The sequence below is a fragment of the Sphaeramia orbicularis genome, chromosome 3, assembly GCF_902148855.1.
Source record: "Sphaeramia orbicularis chromosome 3, fSphaOr1.1, whole genome shotgun sequence".
Lineage (NCBI taxonomy): Eukaryota > Metazoa > Chordata > Actinopteri > Kurtiformes > Apogonidae > Sphaeramia > Sphaeramia orbicularis.
This window is the reverse complement of record NC_043959.1, coordinates 7838802-7856380: the sequence shown is the minus strand read 5'-3', so window position 1 is coordinate 7856380 and position 17579 is coordinate 7838802. Positions and strand designations below refer to the sequence as shown.

At 36.7% G+C, this 17579-nt stretch overlaps 1 protein-coding gene across 3 annotated transcripts in view; it reads right to left on the bottom strand.

Annotated features, from left to right (window-relative positions):
- Positions 1–17579, bottom strand: part of LOC115438200 (multiple epidermal growth factor-like domains protein 11) — a 323683-nt gene that overhangs the window by 7510 nt on the left and 298594 nt on the right. Inside the window, exons 20-25 of one of the 3 annotated variants that reach the window (XM_030161642.1) lie at positions 14538–14666; positions 10050–10283; positions 8944–9098; positions 7943–8012; positions 7030–7083; positions 2584–2805 (exon numbers count right to left, since the gene is read on the bottom strand). In XM_030161642.1, coding sequence (XP_030017502.1) covers positions 2584–2805; positions 7030–7083; positions 7943–8012; positions 8944–9098; positions 10050–10283; positions 14538–14666 — 864 coding nt within the window. The remainder of the gene's footprint in view (positions 1–2583; positions 2806–7029; positions 7084–7942; positions 8013–8943; positions 9099–10049; positions 10284–14537; positions 14667–17579) is intronic. The other 2 variants (XM_030161650.1, XM_030161657.1) reach the window with 2 other exon arrangements.

Sequence of the window (17579 nt, the reverse complement as noted above, 5' to 3'; positions counted from 1 at the left end):
CCTCGGCGGAGGTGATACCAAAAAACTAGTACCAGGTTCCAGGCCCTTTTTCGTAATGGAAACACAAAAAGTCTGAGTCGAGTTTAGTCGAGCGGAGCCAAGCCGATACCAGATAGTGGAAATGCGGCAAAAGGGAAGAAGTCCAGGTCTGAAACGAGAGGGAAGAGATGTGTACAAAATAAAGCAGGAAATGCAAGACAGGACCAAATGTGAACGACTCTAACTTAACATAAAGTGACCAATCAAACAAGGACAAAACACTGAAAACCTAAGACGAGACATGAAACACAAAATATTAACATGACTAATACACCTGATGAGACATGACACAGATATTTAATAAGATTCACCTCTGCCCAAATGATAAATTACTCATGGCCCACTTCCTGCCAAGTCATCCCTTTTGCTGCGATGTTTTGATCAACAGTGTCTATGTTCTTGGATAGACTTTGCTCATTCACAGTAAAATTGTAAAACAGTAAAAATTCCAAACTGCTTAGTCCTCCTGAGGGTTGCAGGGCTGCCAGAGTCTATCCCAGCTACCAACGGAAGAAGGCGATGACATGGTACACCATTGTAAGTGCATGTCTTTGGATGGTGGGAGGAAGCCAGAGTACCCAAAATGTCAATTCCACAAAATCCATCATGGCATGTTCAGAGAGGAAAGACCAGTATGACTTTTAGTGTGGGGGTGGCTACGCTGTTACAAACCACCAATGTGCATCTGATTGGATTTGTGTTTTTCTGGAAGGTTTTGCATGTCATTTGCACTTAGTGGAAGCTTCATGTTTGTAGCTCAACCCACAGTAATTTGAACCATGGCATAAATAAATGCACTGCTGTAGGGCCAGACTAAGAGCAACTGATCAGACTTTTATGACGATACACCCACAACACCATGAAAAAATGGGAAACATATACCGGTACCCCACCTTGGAGCCACACCTGGGAATAGAGGCTCATCTGCAAGTGCCTGGTGTTCCCGACTTCAACCATGGGGTCTGGTCAGGGTCAGCCTGAACATGTCACATGGTTCTATTTTCCTGTGGGCTCACCACTCACTAGAAGGAAATAAGGGTAGTGTTCTGAACCCTGACTGCCAAAACTAGTTCTTCAGAAATCTTGGACGCTTCCCTGATGAGGTGTTTTGGTTTGGGCATGTCCAACCCGGAGGAGACCATGGGCCAGACCCAGGACATGCTGGAGGGGTTATAACCCTCCACTAGACTGGGAATGCTTTAATATCACCCCAGAGGAAGTGGCAGGTTTGGAGAGGAAGAGGGAAGTCTGGGCTTCTCTGGTTAGGCTCCTGACCTCACAACACAAACCAGATAAGCATAAGAAAGAGCTGCAGGTACCAGGTTTTATGCGCATTTACAGATGTCATCACACATTAGGCAGGACACATTTCTTGTACACTGACATACAGCCAGTCTTAATATGTCATGTTATCTGCAATGTACGACCCTGAGCTGAATTGGTACCTACACTGAGCCTGTTTACAAGCACACCAATTCTCTGATCATTATCCGATTTCTGGTGTGAAAAGATTGTTCAAGTGATCATTCAGACAGTATAATCTGATCTGTTTTATTGGATAACAGCAGTAATCTGATTATGAGAAATCAGATTAACACACCTGGATTTCTCCCCAATATTCTGATACCTTCTTACATGTATACAGGTTAATCTGATTTATTTTTATTTTATTATTATTATTTATTATTTTATGTCTCCATATGTGTAAATAAAATTAAAATTGTAGAGAACAGTAAATGTGAAGCCCTGTATTTGGGAGATATTTCATGTGATAACTGGACTCTGTAGGATAAAAAACTGTTGTTAATGCTTTTGGCAGCAAGTAAAAAGACTATCAGTAGAAAATGGTCAAAGCCTGATGCACCCAAAATTGAAGAATGGATGGACATCTTCATTCTGGAGAAGTTGACTTTTTTTTTAAGGGTCAAAGGGAATCTTTTTTCACTATTTGGTCAAAATGGACAAACTATGTTAAATTTGTAATGGATGTGACTTGAATACATCGGTTATGTGAAAACAGTTACAGGATATACATTTCTGTTTAAGTTAATGTAAACATACATTCCTTTGTGTGTTTTATCTTGTTGTTGAAGTAGTGGAGTAAGCCCTCTCCTACAACCCACTTTTCTTTCTGTATTTTATTTGTTCTATACTCGACTAAAAATCTGAGATTAGCATCTTCTTTTAAATTTGTTGTGTGAATATTGAATTGTACCCGAAAGGAAAGTTTTGTATAACATGCTTTTCCACATAAACAAAGAATGGAAAAAAAAATCATAGAGAACAAAACTTATGCAGTCAAACCTGAGCGGAAGACAATAACAGGACATTTAAGTATACCATCACTATGTAAGTAGCACTCCGAAAGAAATATTTAAGGACTGGAGCATCTAAACCAGGGTTTTTCGATTATCACATTTCTCAAGTGTGTTAAATCTGATTATTACAATTTTGGATTACTCCCAGTTGTCGAACTTTTATGGTCACTGTCACAGTCCCCATGTGGCCCCTGCCTTTCAGGTTTTGACCCGACTTTATACGCACCCATGTCATAGACGTTCTTGGCGGGTGTGGTGGTGGTGGTGGTCGTGGAGATGATGGTGGCAGAGCAGCAGTGGGTCATGTGTTCATGGTGAGCAGGAGACTTCATCTCCACGTAGCTGCTCTCAGAGTGTTTACAGGCCAGAGCAGGCGGGTCGTTGATGGTGGCGTAAGGGTTTTCACTATTCAGGGAGCAGGTGCTGGACAAGGAGCCCTTCATGTAATCTGGAGGCAGAACGAACATGCAGATAATACTTATTCTGGTTGGCAAAGGTAAAATGACTAAAATGATGTATTCTTTGTAACTATTGATGAAGGTCTGCTGTCAGAGCAGGTATGATAAAAAAAAAGATCTGAAGAACATGTTTTACAATGCAACAATTCTGCAAACCTTGGACTCAGAAAATCTTTTCAAACTGCTTTGAAGCTGAAAATCACACTAAAACAAAGGTACTTTTCATTTTCCAGATTAGCTTTTAGCCTGCAATAAGAGTTTATTTCTGTGAAGAAGAAATAAAGCACGAAAAGATGCTTGACAGTGATATCTGAGGCCAATGTCTCTTCTCATAATAGAAATCATCAACACAATAGACTGATCACCTCTTAAATATATCCACCTCACTTATATTTTGGTAAACACAACCTTTATGGAAAATAAATGTTAGTTCAATGTCATAGAAATACAACATTAAAACACTGACATGGACAGTAACAAATCAGGTAAAAATCATGGAAAATCTGTGAATCTGAAGCTCAAGGAAAGTTATGTGATGGGAAATAGAGCACAGCATTCAGTGTGTGTGAAGGAGACATAGTTCAGGTGAGTTTTAGGAGAGACGGGGGTCAAAGCAGAAGGAGGACCCCAGCAGAGAGGGACAAACACACAGAGGAGTCGGACTCATCCTGCAGGAAGACAAACACATCTGTAAGAGCAAGTCAGTGCAAAAAATACAAAACCATATCTTAGGTTTAACAGGAAAGTAAACATTCAGGTGTTTTCTTCCATTCCACTACTTCATATACATGCAGTGAGTTACCTGAGCTGATTATCTCTGTAGGACCAGACGCTTTGTGAAACACTCACAAACACTGCTGATCTTCCATAATTGAATTTTGGACATATTCACTTTTCCTCAACATGCCTTATCTAACCCTTCCTCTGTTAGTGATTTCTTACATTGAACAGACTATTTAACTGTTTGTATTTTACTGCACATGTAAAAAAGATGAGACATCAAGGAAAATAGGAGGAACTTCATAAATAACATCATGCATTAACTGTTGTTAACATTAACTGTGTGATGTTAACAGTAGTATATGGATGATCATTTCATATTTACACAACTTTACAAATGCGTGTTCACTGGTGTATTTTATATGCCTTAAAGAAGTATCATATATTTAGGTGTGTCAACACAAGATAACATTAAGGCTGGATCTACTAAGATCCCAATTTGCATGTACTAATTTGCGTGTGCAATCTAGAATTTTGCGTGTGGGGTGGAATCGCGGTTTGCAGGTGATTTAGTAAGATTACCTGTGCAAATGACAACAGGCACAAAGTCTTCGAGACCGCCCTATTTAAATGAGGATTTTGCGTGTGCTACTGGTTATCGTCATGGAGACGAACTGCTCTGGAATACACCAGTACTAATGGCAACAGTGACTGGAATGATCCAGACGCACAAAATGTAACGTTACGAGGACTTTTGTCTTAGAAGATAATGCATGACTCCTCCTTGGCCCCAAATCATCCCCTAGCTCATTTAGAAGTTCTAAAATGGCATTGATGGGCAGCGCCGGATTCATTTTAGAGGTGGGGGGGCTGTGGGGGTTGTTGGATTGACTGTCAGGCACACATAATTTTGTCACACTGTAGCCTAATGTCTTTAATCTCAAAAAAATCAAATCTTCAAATCAAATCTTTAATCACAATCATCAGATCAAGTGGAAAAGTCTCAATTATTTTTTCTTCTGTCATTCCAAAACTGTTCACACGAGGGTGAAAAATGCATTCTCTGTGTCTTGTTTCATTGTTTCGATGTGTCCTTGCAACAATAACTGCAGCCGTGTGTGGGCAACTACACATACAAACCGTTTGCACCTCCCTTTGAGATGTGTTAAATATAGACGCAATTTCTATGAGCAACATTGTTTTTGGGTTTGATAAATCACTTTGCGTGTGCTAAATTAATAGATTTACATTTTCTCCTCCCACCACACGCACAACTGTGTGTAAACACCCCATATTGCATATTCATTGCGGCAAAGGTACTAACTGGATGCAAATGTGCTAATTTGCACATTTGAAAGATGCAACCCTTAGTGCACACTGTTAGTAAATCAGTTTGTACACTTTTTTGCATGTGAAATGAGTTTGCACACGTTTTTATACACGCAAACCTTTAGTAGATCCAGCCTTAAGGGTTTAGTGTGTGATATTTAGTGACCAGTGGTATATAGTGGCGTAGCTACAGATTACAACCAGCTGAAATTCCTCACCAATGGTGCCACAAAAATACTGTCATTAGAGCTGGTGTTTGTTATGTCTGTTCTAATCTAAGGACGATAATAACTCTGGTCAACCTTCAAGCATAGAAGGAGACAGTAATGCATCTTAATGCTGAATGTCATACTTTACAAAACTGAAAAAAGGTAAAGAAGTTCATTTTGACCTATTGTAGAAACATGGCAACACAACATGGTGACCTACTCTCATTTTCATGCAACTATACACTTAAGAAAACACATTTAGGACTGTTTTATTCCATTTCTATGATCAGATTCTTCTAAATCTTACACACTGAACCTATAACATACCTTTACTGGCTGAGGCCAATGAAGGACCATGAATTAAGGCATTCAGAAACAATATAGATCAGAATGTTTTGAATGTGGGTATATCTGAACTTGACACAGGTCAGTGTGTGCACAGCAAAACAAATGAAGAGTATGAGACAGATGCCAGAAGTGTATTTTAGATAAGGTCAATGCAAAGTTTGAATGAATTATTGATATTAATATTGAAACTTAAAGGGATAAACGTTGCATCATCTATTCAGCAGGGAAGAGTAAGAACTAAAACCCAGACTTCCTGTTGGACTGAAGACTGAAACTAAGCTGCTGATGGGAGAAGTGCTTGTTGATAAACCAAATGAGATGTCTTTAAGTATAGGACATATACCAGTTAACACACTCTACCGGTGTTCCAAAGTACTCTGGTGCATTGCTTATTACAAATACTCACTTTACTTAAAACGACTTGACATTATAGTTGTTACTGTCACCTGTACATTCTGCACATTTTATTGATACTGGAGTCACTTTTGTGTGTGTGTCTTTTTTACTTGACTGTTTATATGTTTATCTTTTTATTCTTGACTATTTTTGTACTTGATGTGTGTATTTTACCCTCAATACCTTACAGAACATAAAACAAATTTCGTTACATTGTACAACGGTATTTAGCAATGACAATAAAGCTTATTCTGTTCTATTCTATTCTATTCTATTCTATTCTATTCTATTCTATTCTATTCTAAGTCTGTTATTTGTATGAAAATCCTGCTTCTGTATAAATCAAATTGTGATGGACCTTTACCATTATTTTTCATGTTATTCTACACATCGTCCTTGGATTAACTCTTAGATAAAAATAATAAATCCGAAACTTGATCGAACAAGAATCAATTGTTTGGTAATGAAAATAATAACTAAATGGTGCCTCATCAATGTCACTGTAAATATTTAATTTCCCAACATCTACATTTTTATGGTAACTAAAAGCAGTTTGGGTGATTCTTTATATTAATTCTTCACATTAATCTGTGCTGATGGTATGATTTACATGTATACTCGCATTTGTCCAGGCCTTTATAATTTTCTATATTTTTTTAAGTATTTATTGACACATTTTTTCAATTTAACAGTTATCCAGTTTCTAATTTCCTTTTTTTACCATGTGGGTGAGGGGTATATCAACCAGTTAATTTGTTATTGGCTTTTTCCTGCTCCAAACTACTGCAATATGTTAGTCTTTTAAAATCCACTATTAGTTGATGTCTGATAGTTTTAAGAGCACTGAGACAAAGTAAAACAAAAACAACAAACTGACCACGACTACAAATGCTAACATATCTTATAACTCCAGGAGATGGACCTGTCATTCTTTTTATTCTTATAATATAGAGGCCAACTCTACTGTATGTTGTGCTTTAGAGGATTTTCTCTCCCATTTAATCCAATTCAATTCATGGCAGCTGATTCAGTCCACCATCCTGTTTCGGTCTCTAGTCAGAACAGTGTCTCATGTTACTCAGTGCATGCAGAGATCCACATCCATTATGACTTTCAGCAAGGCTCAAGATGCAAGAGAAGAAGAGCAAGAGGATTGGCTGGGGAGTCAGAGGTCAGCGGTCACACGCAGGCCCAGGTGACCACACACTGTACCTCTGTAGCGTGGCTCCACATGGTAACTGTACCGCCGGTCCAAACAGTAAACACCTGAAAAAACAGGAAAGAGAAGGTCTGAAAAGCGAAATCGAACTCTATTTATGTGCTCTGGCTGCAGGTGCTTCAGTTCAAGAACAGCTCATATGGGTTTTTCAGTTTTTTTTCTACACAGATAAAAGTGTTATAAAAGTGTAAAACCACATGTGTAAAGGCTGAACAAATCAGAAAAGAGAAAACCTTCCTGTGAACCCTTCAAGTTCTTTAAACACAAAAAGTGTTTTTTTTTCATGCAATTTCAATTTGATTATATTTTAAAATAACTGTTGTTTATGTCATGAGTACTTTCACAGCTACTATGAGCTGCAAAAGGAGCTTTATTTTCAGTGCAAAAGTGACATTATGTGACAACAATGATGGACCGCTTGATTTTTTTTTTTATCAGAGACAAGTGTACATTCAATATATTCCATTTTTTCACCTTATAATTAAGAAAAGGGAGACAGTTAATTAATGATGTAATGATATAATTACCCACAAGTAAAGATCAAACTGACAGTGCTGAAATCTGAAGTTTTAAGGTATGAAATGTAAATAAGAGGGAGAATAATAGACTAAATAGTATGTGAAGAAAACAAAGTAATTCGTAACTAAATATGTATTTGGAACATACATTCAGTATAGAGTCATACGTTATTAAGGGGGGACTGCAAACACTTTACACTTAACTAAAAGGGAAAAAAAAGTCATAAAAATCCCAAGGAAGGAACAGTTGAGAAGCTAAACTAAGGCGGTTCATTAGCAAAATTAATCTGTCTACAAACGATGATATGAATATACTCTAATCCTTTATTGAACAGCTCATGCAACTATTGTAAATTCATAATGTGAAGAATCTGAACCAGATACTGACCCAGCTCATTGAGGTTACAGTAAGCACCCCATTCTGGAGCACTGTTCCTGTGGCGCCTCTTTGTCTTCAACTGAAAACACACAGAAACACAAAGAATGGAATAAAATCCATGTTCCTGGTTCCTATGAAATGACCCTATAATCCCTGAATAGTTCATCAGGGGCTGGACACCGACACTGTTACCGTTTTATGAAGATAGAATTTAAAGGTGTATTTAAAACTTCTGCATATGTTAAAGCCATTTTATGTCTTTACACTGTTCTTATTTTTATTGAGCAATAACCATGAACATAATGTATAACTAAAGCGTGATCAGTAGTTAATGGGTAATAAGTCCTTATTAATCCCAAAAAGTTATTGTTATCATTTAATAAGTAAAGGCTTAGTTTACTGGGGGTAAAGGTTTAATAAAAACACAATGGATAAGTAAGTCAAAGTGAACAAGTATGTTTTTGATACTATTATATTAAATTCATAAAGACAAAATTTTTAACATTTGTAAGCAGTCTACGAACTGTTAATATGGTTATTATACATGCTTACAAATAATAATTTAATAACAATTGTGTTTATAATGCTATTATGAACAGCCTTTTTACTTTTTAACTTACACTTATTACAAGAAGCTGAATGTACATCATGACCTAATATTCTGTCCTTTAATATATTAATAGTAATATACTGTTTTAGTCATGTCCAGCAGGAGCTGCAAAAGTATTTGTGATGTACTAAAAAACTAAAAAAACAAAACAAAAAAACCCAAAACAAAACTGGTTAACAGATATTTCATTTCACAACTTATTTAGATCTGCAAAAATTCGTTTGTTCTCAGTACCGTTGTGAATCAAACAGGTTGTTGGTTCCTTTAACTTGTCTGCATTATTTGGCAGGATTCTCCAACCTTAACTAACAGTCATTTGTCTGTGGATGAAGTGCAGGTTTTTAAACAGACTTCCACTGAACATTAACACGTGAGTGGACATTGTGCAGGTATAGCCCACCTTGGTGGCGCTCCTCTTGTCTGGCTTGGCGTAGTGTGCAGCGTAGGTGCAGGGACCCAGGGTGCGGTAGCTGGGGTTGGTGAAGCAGCCGCCTACGGAGCTGTTACTGGGGGAAGACTCTGCAGACGAGAGCAGGCCTATGCACTGCAGCCCTGCTGTCACCACAGAGGCCACAGAGGCTGAGCTTAAACACACACATGTATGCACGCCCTCATGCACCTCATATCCAGATGCCTGCATACGGAGGGATCTTAACAACTTGACATGATGTGAAATATTTCAACACTGAAAATTCAAATGAAGGAACTCCAACTGGAGCCATGACACACGCCACTGTCATAAAACATCATTCACTCATTTTCTGTTTCTGTATATTTCTATTCAGATTCACATAAGGTTAATCATACAAATAATCACTTACATTCATATCCGCCCATAGTTTGTGCAAGAATTTATAGAATAGAATAGAATAGAATAGAATAGAATAGAATAGAATAGAATAGAATAGAATAGAACAGGCTTTATTTTCATTACACCAGTTGTGCAACAAAATTGCACAGTACTTAGAGCTCAAAGAAAAATTCAACAATTAGTCATTGAAGGTCATTTTTAAATGGAAAAAAAAGTAAATGGGATGTTAAAAACATTGCATGTGTTATTTCTACATTAAAATATGTAAAAATAGCAAGGCTTATGTTATATATTTGTTGACGTGTACATATATCAAAAGATAGAATTCGTTTGACATTTGCAATTAATTCACAGCAATGATTCATTTGGTCTCTTGTCAATGCTGTCATATCCTGTTTACTGAGTTAACATTAACATTTAATGGTACTGAAATCATATAACATACAGTATATGTACTGTACTACCAAGTAGAGTAAACCTAAATAAATAGTTTGGATCCTTCCACTGGATAATTACTGCAGTTATTTGATATGTTTCACTTGCAACAACTTGTTTAACTCTAACTGATGCAGTGAGTAGACCAAGTGTATTTAGATTAATGATCGTATAAACAATCATCCCTTTCATTCCCTTTTGTCCAATCAACCTGCTGTAGAAGGAAACATGAACAAAGCTTGGGTATGTTTGAGTCTTACCTGACAGTGAGTAGTCGGTGCTGTTAATGTGCAGGGCCGGTGTGTAGGTGACACTCGGAACATGGTGGCCTTTCTCTCTCTGCCGGTACCGAAACCAGACCACCAGACCCAGCATGGCCATGATGAGCAGCAGCAGGAAGATGATGCCCAGGACGGCGCCTGCAGACTGCCTCTCTGATGCCAGAGCCGGGCTGATCTTTGTGTACGGGTTCAGCTCCTCCATCATCAGGGCCGCTATGAGAATACACACAGATAAGATAAGATAAGATAAGATAAGATAAGAGAAGAGAAGAGAAGAGAAGAGAAGAGAAGAGAAGAGAAGAGAAGAGAAGAGAAGAGAAGAGAAGAGAAGAGAAGAGAAGAGAAGAGAAGACAAGACAAGACAAGACAAGACAAGGTAAGACAAGGTAAGATAAGACAAAATGAGATAAGACCAGATATGATGAGATGAGATACGATAAGAAAAGAAAAGACAAGACAAGACAAGATAAGATACAATACGATAAGATTTGATAAGATAAGATACGAAACGATAAGATTTGATAAGATGCGATACAATACAATAAGATAAGATGTGATAAGATACGAGAAGATAAGATACGGTAAGATGCAATAAGATGCGATACGACACGATACAATGCGATAAGATACGAAAAGATCAGATAAGATAACATGCGATGCGATACAATGCGATACAATGCGATACGATGACATAAGATAAGATAAGATAAGATAAGATGAGATAAGATAAGATAAGATAAGATAGACTTTATTGATCCCACCATGGGGAAACTTCACAGTTGACAGCAGCAAATACAAAAATAAAGTGCAAGAACAAGTTTTAAATGCAAGTATTATATACATATTTACACTGCATTTGCACATGGGGGTGTTACTGTGAACTGCTGTAAAGTCTGAAACCTTCATTTTGAATCATTAGTAGTTTAGTGTATTATATTTAGTGGTATGTAGTGGTGTAGTGGCAGATGAAAAACAAATGAATACCCCCCACACACTTTCTTACTGGCTCTTGTTAGAGTCAGCCTATATTTTATTTTGGGCTTTTAGTTAAAGGGTTATTAACTCTGTTCCACAATCAGAGTAAGGAGCAGTGATGCACCTTCAAACTGGACATCACACACTATAAAACAGAAAAAAGAAGGACAAGAAGTGTGTTTTGAACATCTGTTGACACATTAATGAAAGCTATTTCCCATTTTGCACTTAGATTCTCATACACTTTCCACAGTAAACCTTTACAGCTTCAAAATAAAACTCCTTACATGTCACTCTTCATCCATCTATTAGAGCATATGTATTGTATATGTGTTGCTATTTATTTATGCACTTATTTTCTGTATTCTTGTAGCCTCTTTCAAAACAGTTGTTTACTTCTGTGGTGTATGCATTACAAGATGACCACAGCTCAGATTTATGAAAATTAACATACACTGTTGCCCAACTTTGAATAAAATATGTTTACGTCTTCTCATGAAATGATTGTGACAATGTGATTTATTCATGATACATAAAGTGTAACTGGGACTCATTATGTAATCATTGCACCAGGTCAAAGGTGATTACTGACGTGAATATCTGAGGACAAACAGAGGTTCCATAGTGTAGTGGTCATCATGTCTGCTTAGAAGGTCCTGGGTTCATTCCCCAGTGGAACCAAAACAGGGACTGTAAGAATTCTCATTTTCAAGGCCTCTGCTCAAAGGATCAATGAAGTTCTATCTAATCTACAAAGAGGAATTTCTCATTGAGGGGAAAACCTTTAAATCATTTGAAAAAATGAAAAAAACATCATTTGGAGGACAAGGATCAGTACAGATATTTACAGGTAAAACATTTTTGACAGGGAGATTAAGAGTAACTTATCATAGAGCAGCGAAGTGATTAAGGTCTTCAAACATACAAACACCCACTAAGTCTAAATTATATCAGGGTCTACGAAAATGCAATGATGTGAATTCATTTTATGTTAATGTTATGAGAATTAATGACATTCTTGTGGTTCAAACACGCTCTATACATGAAATCACCTGGTATTACAAAAATGTCGTCATTAAAATTAAGTTACAATTAAACAGACACTTTGGCAATATTGTCATAGAATTGACACCGCTTTTGTTTTGTGCTCTGTTATTGTTATTACTGTGCTGTAAAAGTGTTTTAAAAAGGTTAGAATAAAAAGTAAAAATTAAAAAGAAAGAGGAATTTGTCAAAAAATAAAATTATTCCAAATTTACAGGCAAGCGCATAGATTAAACAAGGCAACACACAACTTTATGTGCACCTGTCATATTTATTTTAAACAATTTAAATCAACTGATGTCAATAGTGGACCTAAAAAGCACAGATAACAATTATGCAATACAACTTTCTCTGAATAGGATCCACAAATAAAATTCAACAACACTAGACCATAATTAAATTACAATAAATCTTCTTTATGTTAAATTGAAACGGGAATAAGAACTGAATATTACTCTGAAAGTGAGAGGCATTCTATGTGTAAAACACAGCAAACATCCACCAGCTCTAAAGGTTGGCTGGAAAAACCTCCTTCGTTTTTTTATTACACCAAACATAAAAAGCAAACAACTAGGAAAACAGTAGCAATGCTGGAGAGGGTGTGGCCACATGAATGCCAACCACGCACATACTGTATCTTTTGGACATGTGTAAAAATGCAATTGTTTTGGAACAGTGCTGTTCAGACAATGGAGTTCATTTTAAATCATAAAATTCCAATGGACCCCCAGACTATCTACTTGGGTCTAATACCTGATGATGTCACTAAAAAAGAACATGCATACCTATTTAAAATATTAATTCTTGCCTGCAAAATAGTTGTCCCAAGGAACTGGTTAAAAAGTGACCCTCTTCAACTACAGCTATGGCTGGACATTATGGAGGAAATATATGCCATGGAAAAAATTAACGTTTCATCTGAGGATTAAGGTGACAACTGTTAATTAAAGGTGGGAGAAATGGACCATATTCAAGGGCACTAATTCTTGTAACCAGATCTGATGCAGAAAAGCAGATGAGTGCATATGGAACACCACCACCCCCTTGTTGTTTTGTGCTCTGTTATTGTTGTTACTGTGCTGTAAAAGTGTTTTAAAAAAGTTCAAATAAAAAGTAAAAAAAAAGAAAAACTAGAAAAGCACTTGGAGAGCGCAGACCTCTGCCAAGGCAGATCACCCCACCCACCCCCCCGATCACCACCAAAATTTTATCATTTTTTCCTTGTGCCAGTATCAACATTACCTGAAAATTTCATCCAAATCCGTCCATAACTTTTTGAGTTATCTTGCACACGGACAGACAGACCAACAGACAAACCCCGATGAAAACATAACCTCCACCATCCTTGGCGGAGGTAATTACAATAAATCTTCTTCCTCATCAATTAATAACTCATGAAATCTACAGGTTATAGAAGACAGAACCTGAACAAGTCATTTGACTCTGATGGAACTGCATCATTAAACATGGGTAATATTGATCGATTAACAACCAGTTATTGATATGTACGAGGGCTGTTCAATAAGTTCATGGCCTCACCCAGAAATACTGGTTGTTATAATATAGGATGTTACATTCTTTCGTGATGGGATAGTGATGCTTGAACATCGATGGACCAAGTGCATTGATGTAAATGGAGATTATGTTGAAAAATAAAATATAAATTATCAGTCTGTGTTGTTCTGTTCTGGGTGAGGCCATGAACTTATTGAACGGCCCTCGTACATGTTATTGGTTTGTCGTGGAGGCATAAACGACAAAGAAGTTCATGGAGAATGGATCGGTTGTCAGTCAGGCCTTCCTTTATTGTGCACAAGTGAGAAACTGACAGACGAAGCTTCGCCCTCTCTCAGAAGTCAGTTCTGACCTGTCCAGGAAGTCAGTCTAACTTATAGTAGCCTGCGCCAAGCTTAAATGTGATTGGTTAATATGATGTATGACACTGTTGCTAAGCAGAAGAAAGAAAATAAGATAAAGACAGACAGAATGTACGACCTTGGAGTTGTCCTGGGAAGTTTTGAGGAGTTGGGTTATGCTGTTCCTTGTGGTACTGTTAGAGATAAAATAGCTTACAAAACTTGCAGAGTTGAGAAACTGACTGAGAGTGAACATTCATATCTAGGCCTGTGGCTAGAAAGAGAATGAAAACTGAAGACCCATCACAGGTGTCGTATAAACTAAGAGAAGACTTATGGTCAGTATTAAAATCAGTATTAACAGATTATTTATATTATTTCAGTTCCAGCAGTCTGTCTTCTAAAAATGATCTCTTTATTTGAATAAATATTTAAATTCAATAGTAAGAGCACATCTTGAATAAAATGCCTTTCTACACCAGATCAATATGCATGTTCATCTCCTGTTCTATGCTACATCTAAAGACTCCAGCAGACAGGAACAGCATCACACACTACATTTCCTCGCACACACAGCTCCATTAGTCCTCACCCTGATCACAGCGGATGCCTTTGAAGCCAATGCTGCAGTAACAGGTTCCCGTCACGTAGTCACAGGTTGCATTGTTCATACACTCACACAGCTGCTGGCAGCCGTAACCAAACGTCCCCGCAGGACATTCTGGAAAGGACACGATACATTAGTATGTCTTAAAATCTCACAGTTGGAGAAAACATGAAAAAAAAAACAAAACATAAAACCGCAAAGATAGCAAATGTTTGATGTTTCGCAGTATGTTCCCCAGTTCCATGAAAACTGAAAACTAATGTTGAGATGTGACTGTACTGACCACATTTATCCAGTTGTGTTCAAAGTGCTGTATTTGTCTTATTTCTCTGTGCTGTAGCTCCCTGAAAATCTATTCAGAGTCACATGAATCTGCACTTAAACCATCATCACAGAGGCTTCTGAAGAGATTTCTTCCAGATTTTATGATCTTCATAAGCGTATTTCACCAGAGCAGCTTTTTGTTTGACAAAGTTCTTCAATAGCTGACTCATCTAATAACCCACTGTTCACGTCACACATTGTAACATACAGGCTATTATTCATCACAAACTTGGCTTCAGACAGATGTTTTTTTCATGTTAAGACTGTTTTTTCTATATTTCTGTCACGCTGCACAGTGCTGCAATGACAGCTGAAAAACTTTATTCACATTTTATGAACAAAAACACAGCCTCATTTCATACTTAGTCATCTGTTCATTTCAGACTGTATGCCTTAGATCTGTGCTGTCTGTGTCTACGTCTGTGTCTTTTTACTCTTTGGTAAAATATTTGTGAATGAACACTTATATAGTATTAGTATAGCATTAATTATACTTATTTGCAGTTCTCATGGCTGTGCATTCAATTATGCACAAGGTTTACATGGGTTATTACAGTTATATGTTGGGAGTTTTTGTAATACGAAATGGCACACTTGTATATGGATGCTTCTATGAAACTGGTCCCTAAAAAGGGAGGTGCACCTCCCGAGAGCACCTCCTGTCCTAGCATTTTCAAACATTCCATTTTAAATGTATTATTATGTTTATTCTGTTTTTTTACTTGGTATTTTTTTTCCACTGTTTTTAGATGTACAGCTGTCTTTTTAATCTATTCTTGTTAGTCTACCATTTTGCTTTTTTATTCTTCTGTATGACACTGTTTTTAACTGTACGGCAGTTTTATGTCTTTAATCTATTTTTGTATTTTATCTCTTTTATTTTGGTTTTCCCCCTGTAAGTCCCTTTAGAAAAAAGCATCTGCCAAATGCATAAATGTAATTGTAAATGTAAAAACAGGACATGGGGGCTAAAAATTCAAACCAGATGTAAACTAATGTTATGAAACAAGTTTGGAAGCACATTGCACATGTTTAAAAAATATTTACTGAGATAAAAAAGAAATTATTTTTCAGATAAAACAAATTTTCATATTTTTTATATAATTTTTTAAAATACAAAAATCTGCGTGTAATACGGTAAAAAGGACACAAAAATTACATGCTACTATGTTTTTTTAAAATATCTTTTTACTCTCTCACAGGTACATTTTGGGAATCAAACTAATTATGTAAGGCAGTGTTTCACAAAAATGGCTGGTTTAGCAAAATCACTCACAATTTATTTGTGTTTAAATGGGCAGGTTCTGTATGTAACGTGAGTGGGCCTGATGGGTTACACACGAAACCTGGAATGAGATTGCCAACTCATGAAAACCCACGTCTGGATTAGAAAAACCACTAGGATCCTCACATTTAACACAGTGTCTTTGATACAAGTGTTGCCTTAATCAAATATCTGTAAAATCACAAGTGGAGCCTTTGAATATAAAACATTTCTCCACTTCTGATGCATTTATAAAGCAGTGGCAGCTCTAGAAAATTATACATGGAGCAGCTGTAGAGGAAAGTACATGGGAATCCCCATATAATATGTAAATGGAATCAACAAAGCGCCCTCATTATTGACGGAGGCAGTAAATCCAGGTGTAGATTACTGCACAAAGTGAGAATTTTTTTTTCCTTGGTCAGGATATGTACAGTCAGTCCAGCTTGGATTTACAAGGCTGACAATTAATACTGAACAAACAATAACTCAAACTATGAATTATGAAAGAGCTGCAGCATCTGAAACCGACCACAATGAACATTTGAAAGATAAACAGCACCACAGTGCTTCAGTTCAGCTTTCAGCTTCACAGTTTGTTATGTCTTTTATGTATTGGGATTGTCTCTCAAAACTCACCATTTAGTTTTTATTAGTATGTTTTTTTTTCATTTAGATGTTTTGAGAAGCTTCTGGACATGGTTTGTTTAGTTGTTTTGTAAGTATACAGGGGCCCCTTTTGGATGCGCTCCTGGTATAAATTAAGTTTCAAGGACATTTAGACTTACAAATATGCCTTCAAATTCACAAAAAAACCCACAGTGAAGCTTTATAAAGGATCATTCCTATAAACACTATAACATAAATCAGATGTTTAAACACTCCATTATTAAAGAGAAATGATAACATTACCTTATATTTTGTGATGATCCTGAACTCTTTCAAAATTTAAAGGGTATTAATCTCCTAAGACCCAGGAAATGTCAGCAAAGTACAAGCTTTTTTGCTTTTAGCTTACCAGCTGACAGGCCGTAAGTTATTGTCGTCATGTGGTGTCTGTCATCGTCCGTTACAGAAGTTTCAATCATCTTCTTCTCCAAAACTACAATTCTGATTGACTTCAAACTTGGTATACAGCTTCTTTATGATGATGTCAGCAAAAATTAGTGAAATTATTTGGATCTGGATCTGATTCTGGATTTGGTGCGACTTTGAAAAATTTTCCCATTATAAGAGATAGGAAGTGGATTGTTACAATAAATCAGTAAGTATCAATGATATTAAGTTGGAATTTTAATTTTTTACAGATCTGATTGGAATATGACCAAAACATGGCCTATTTCTGTAATATAATAAATACACATAACTGGGTGATAATAAATGGCATCTGGATACATTTCCCAAAGTTTTTAATTTGGCCGGTAAGCTACAGGGCCATT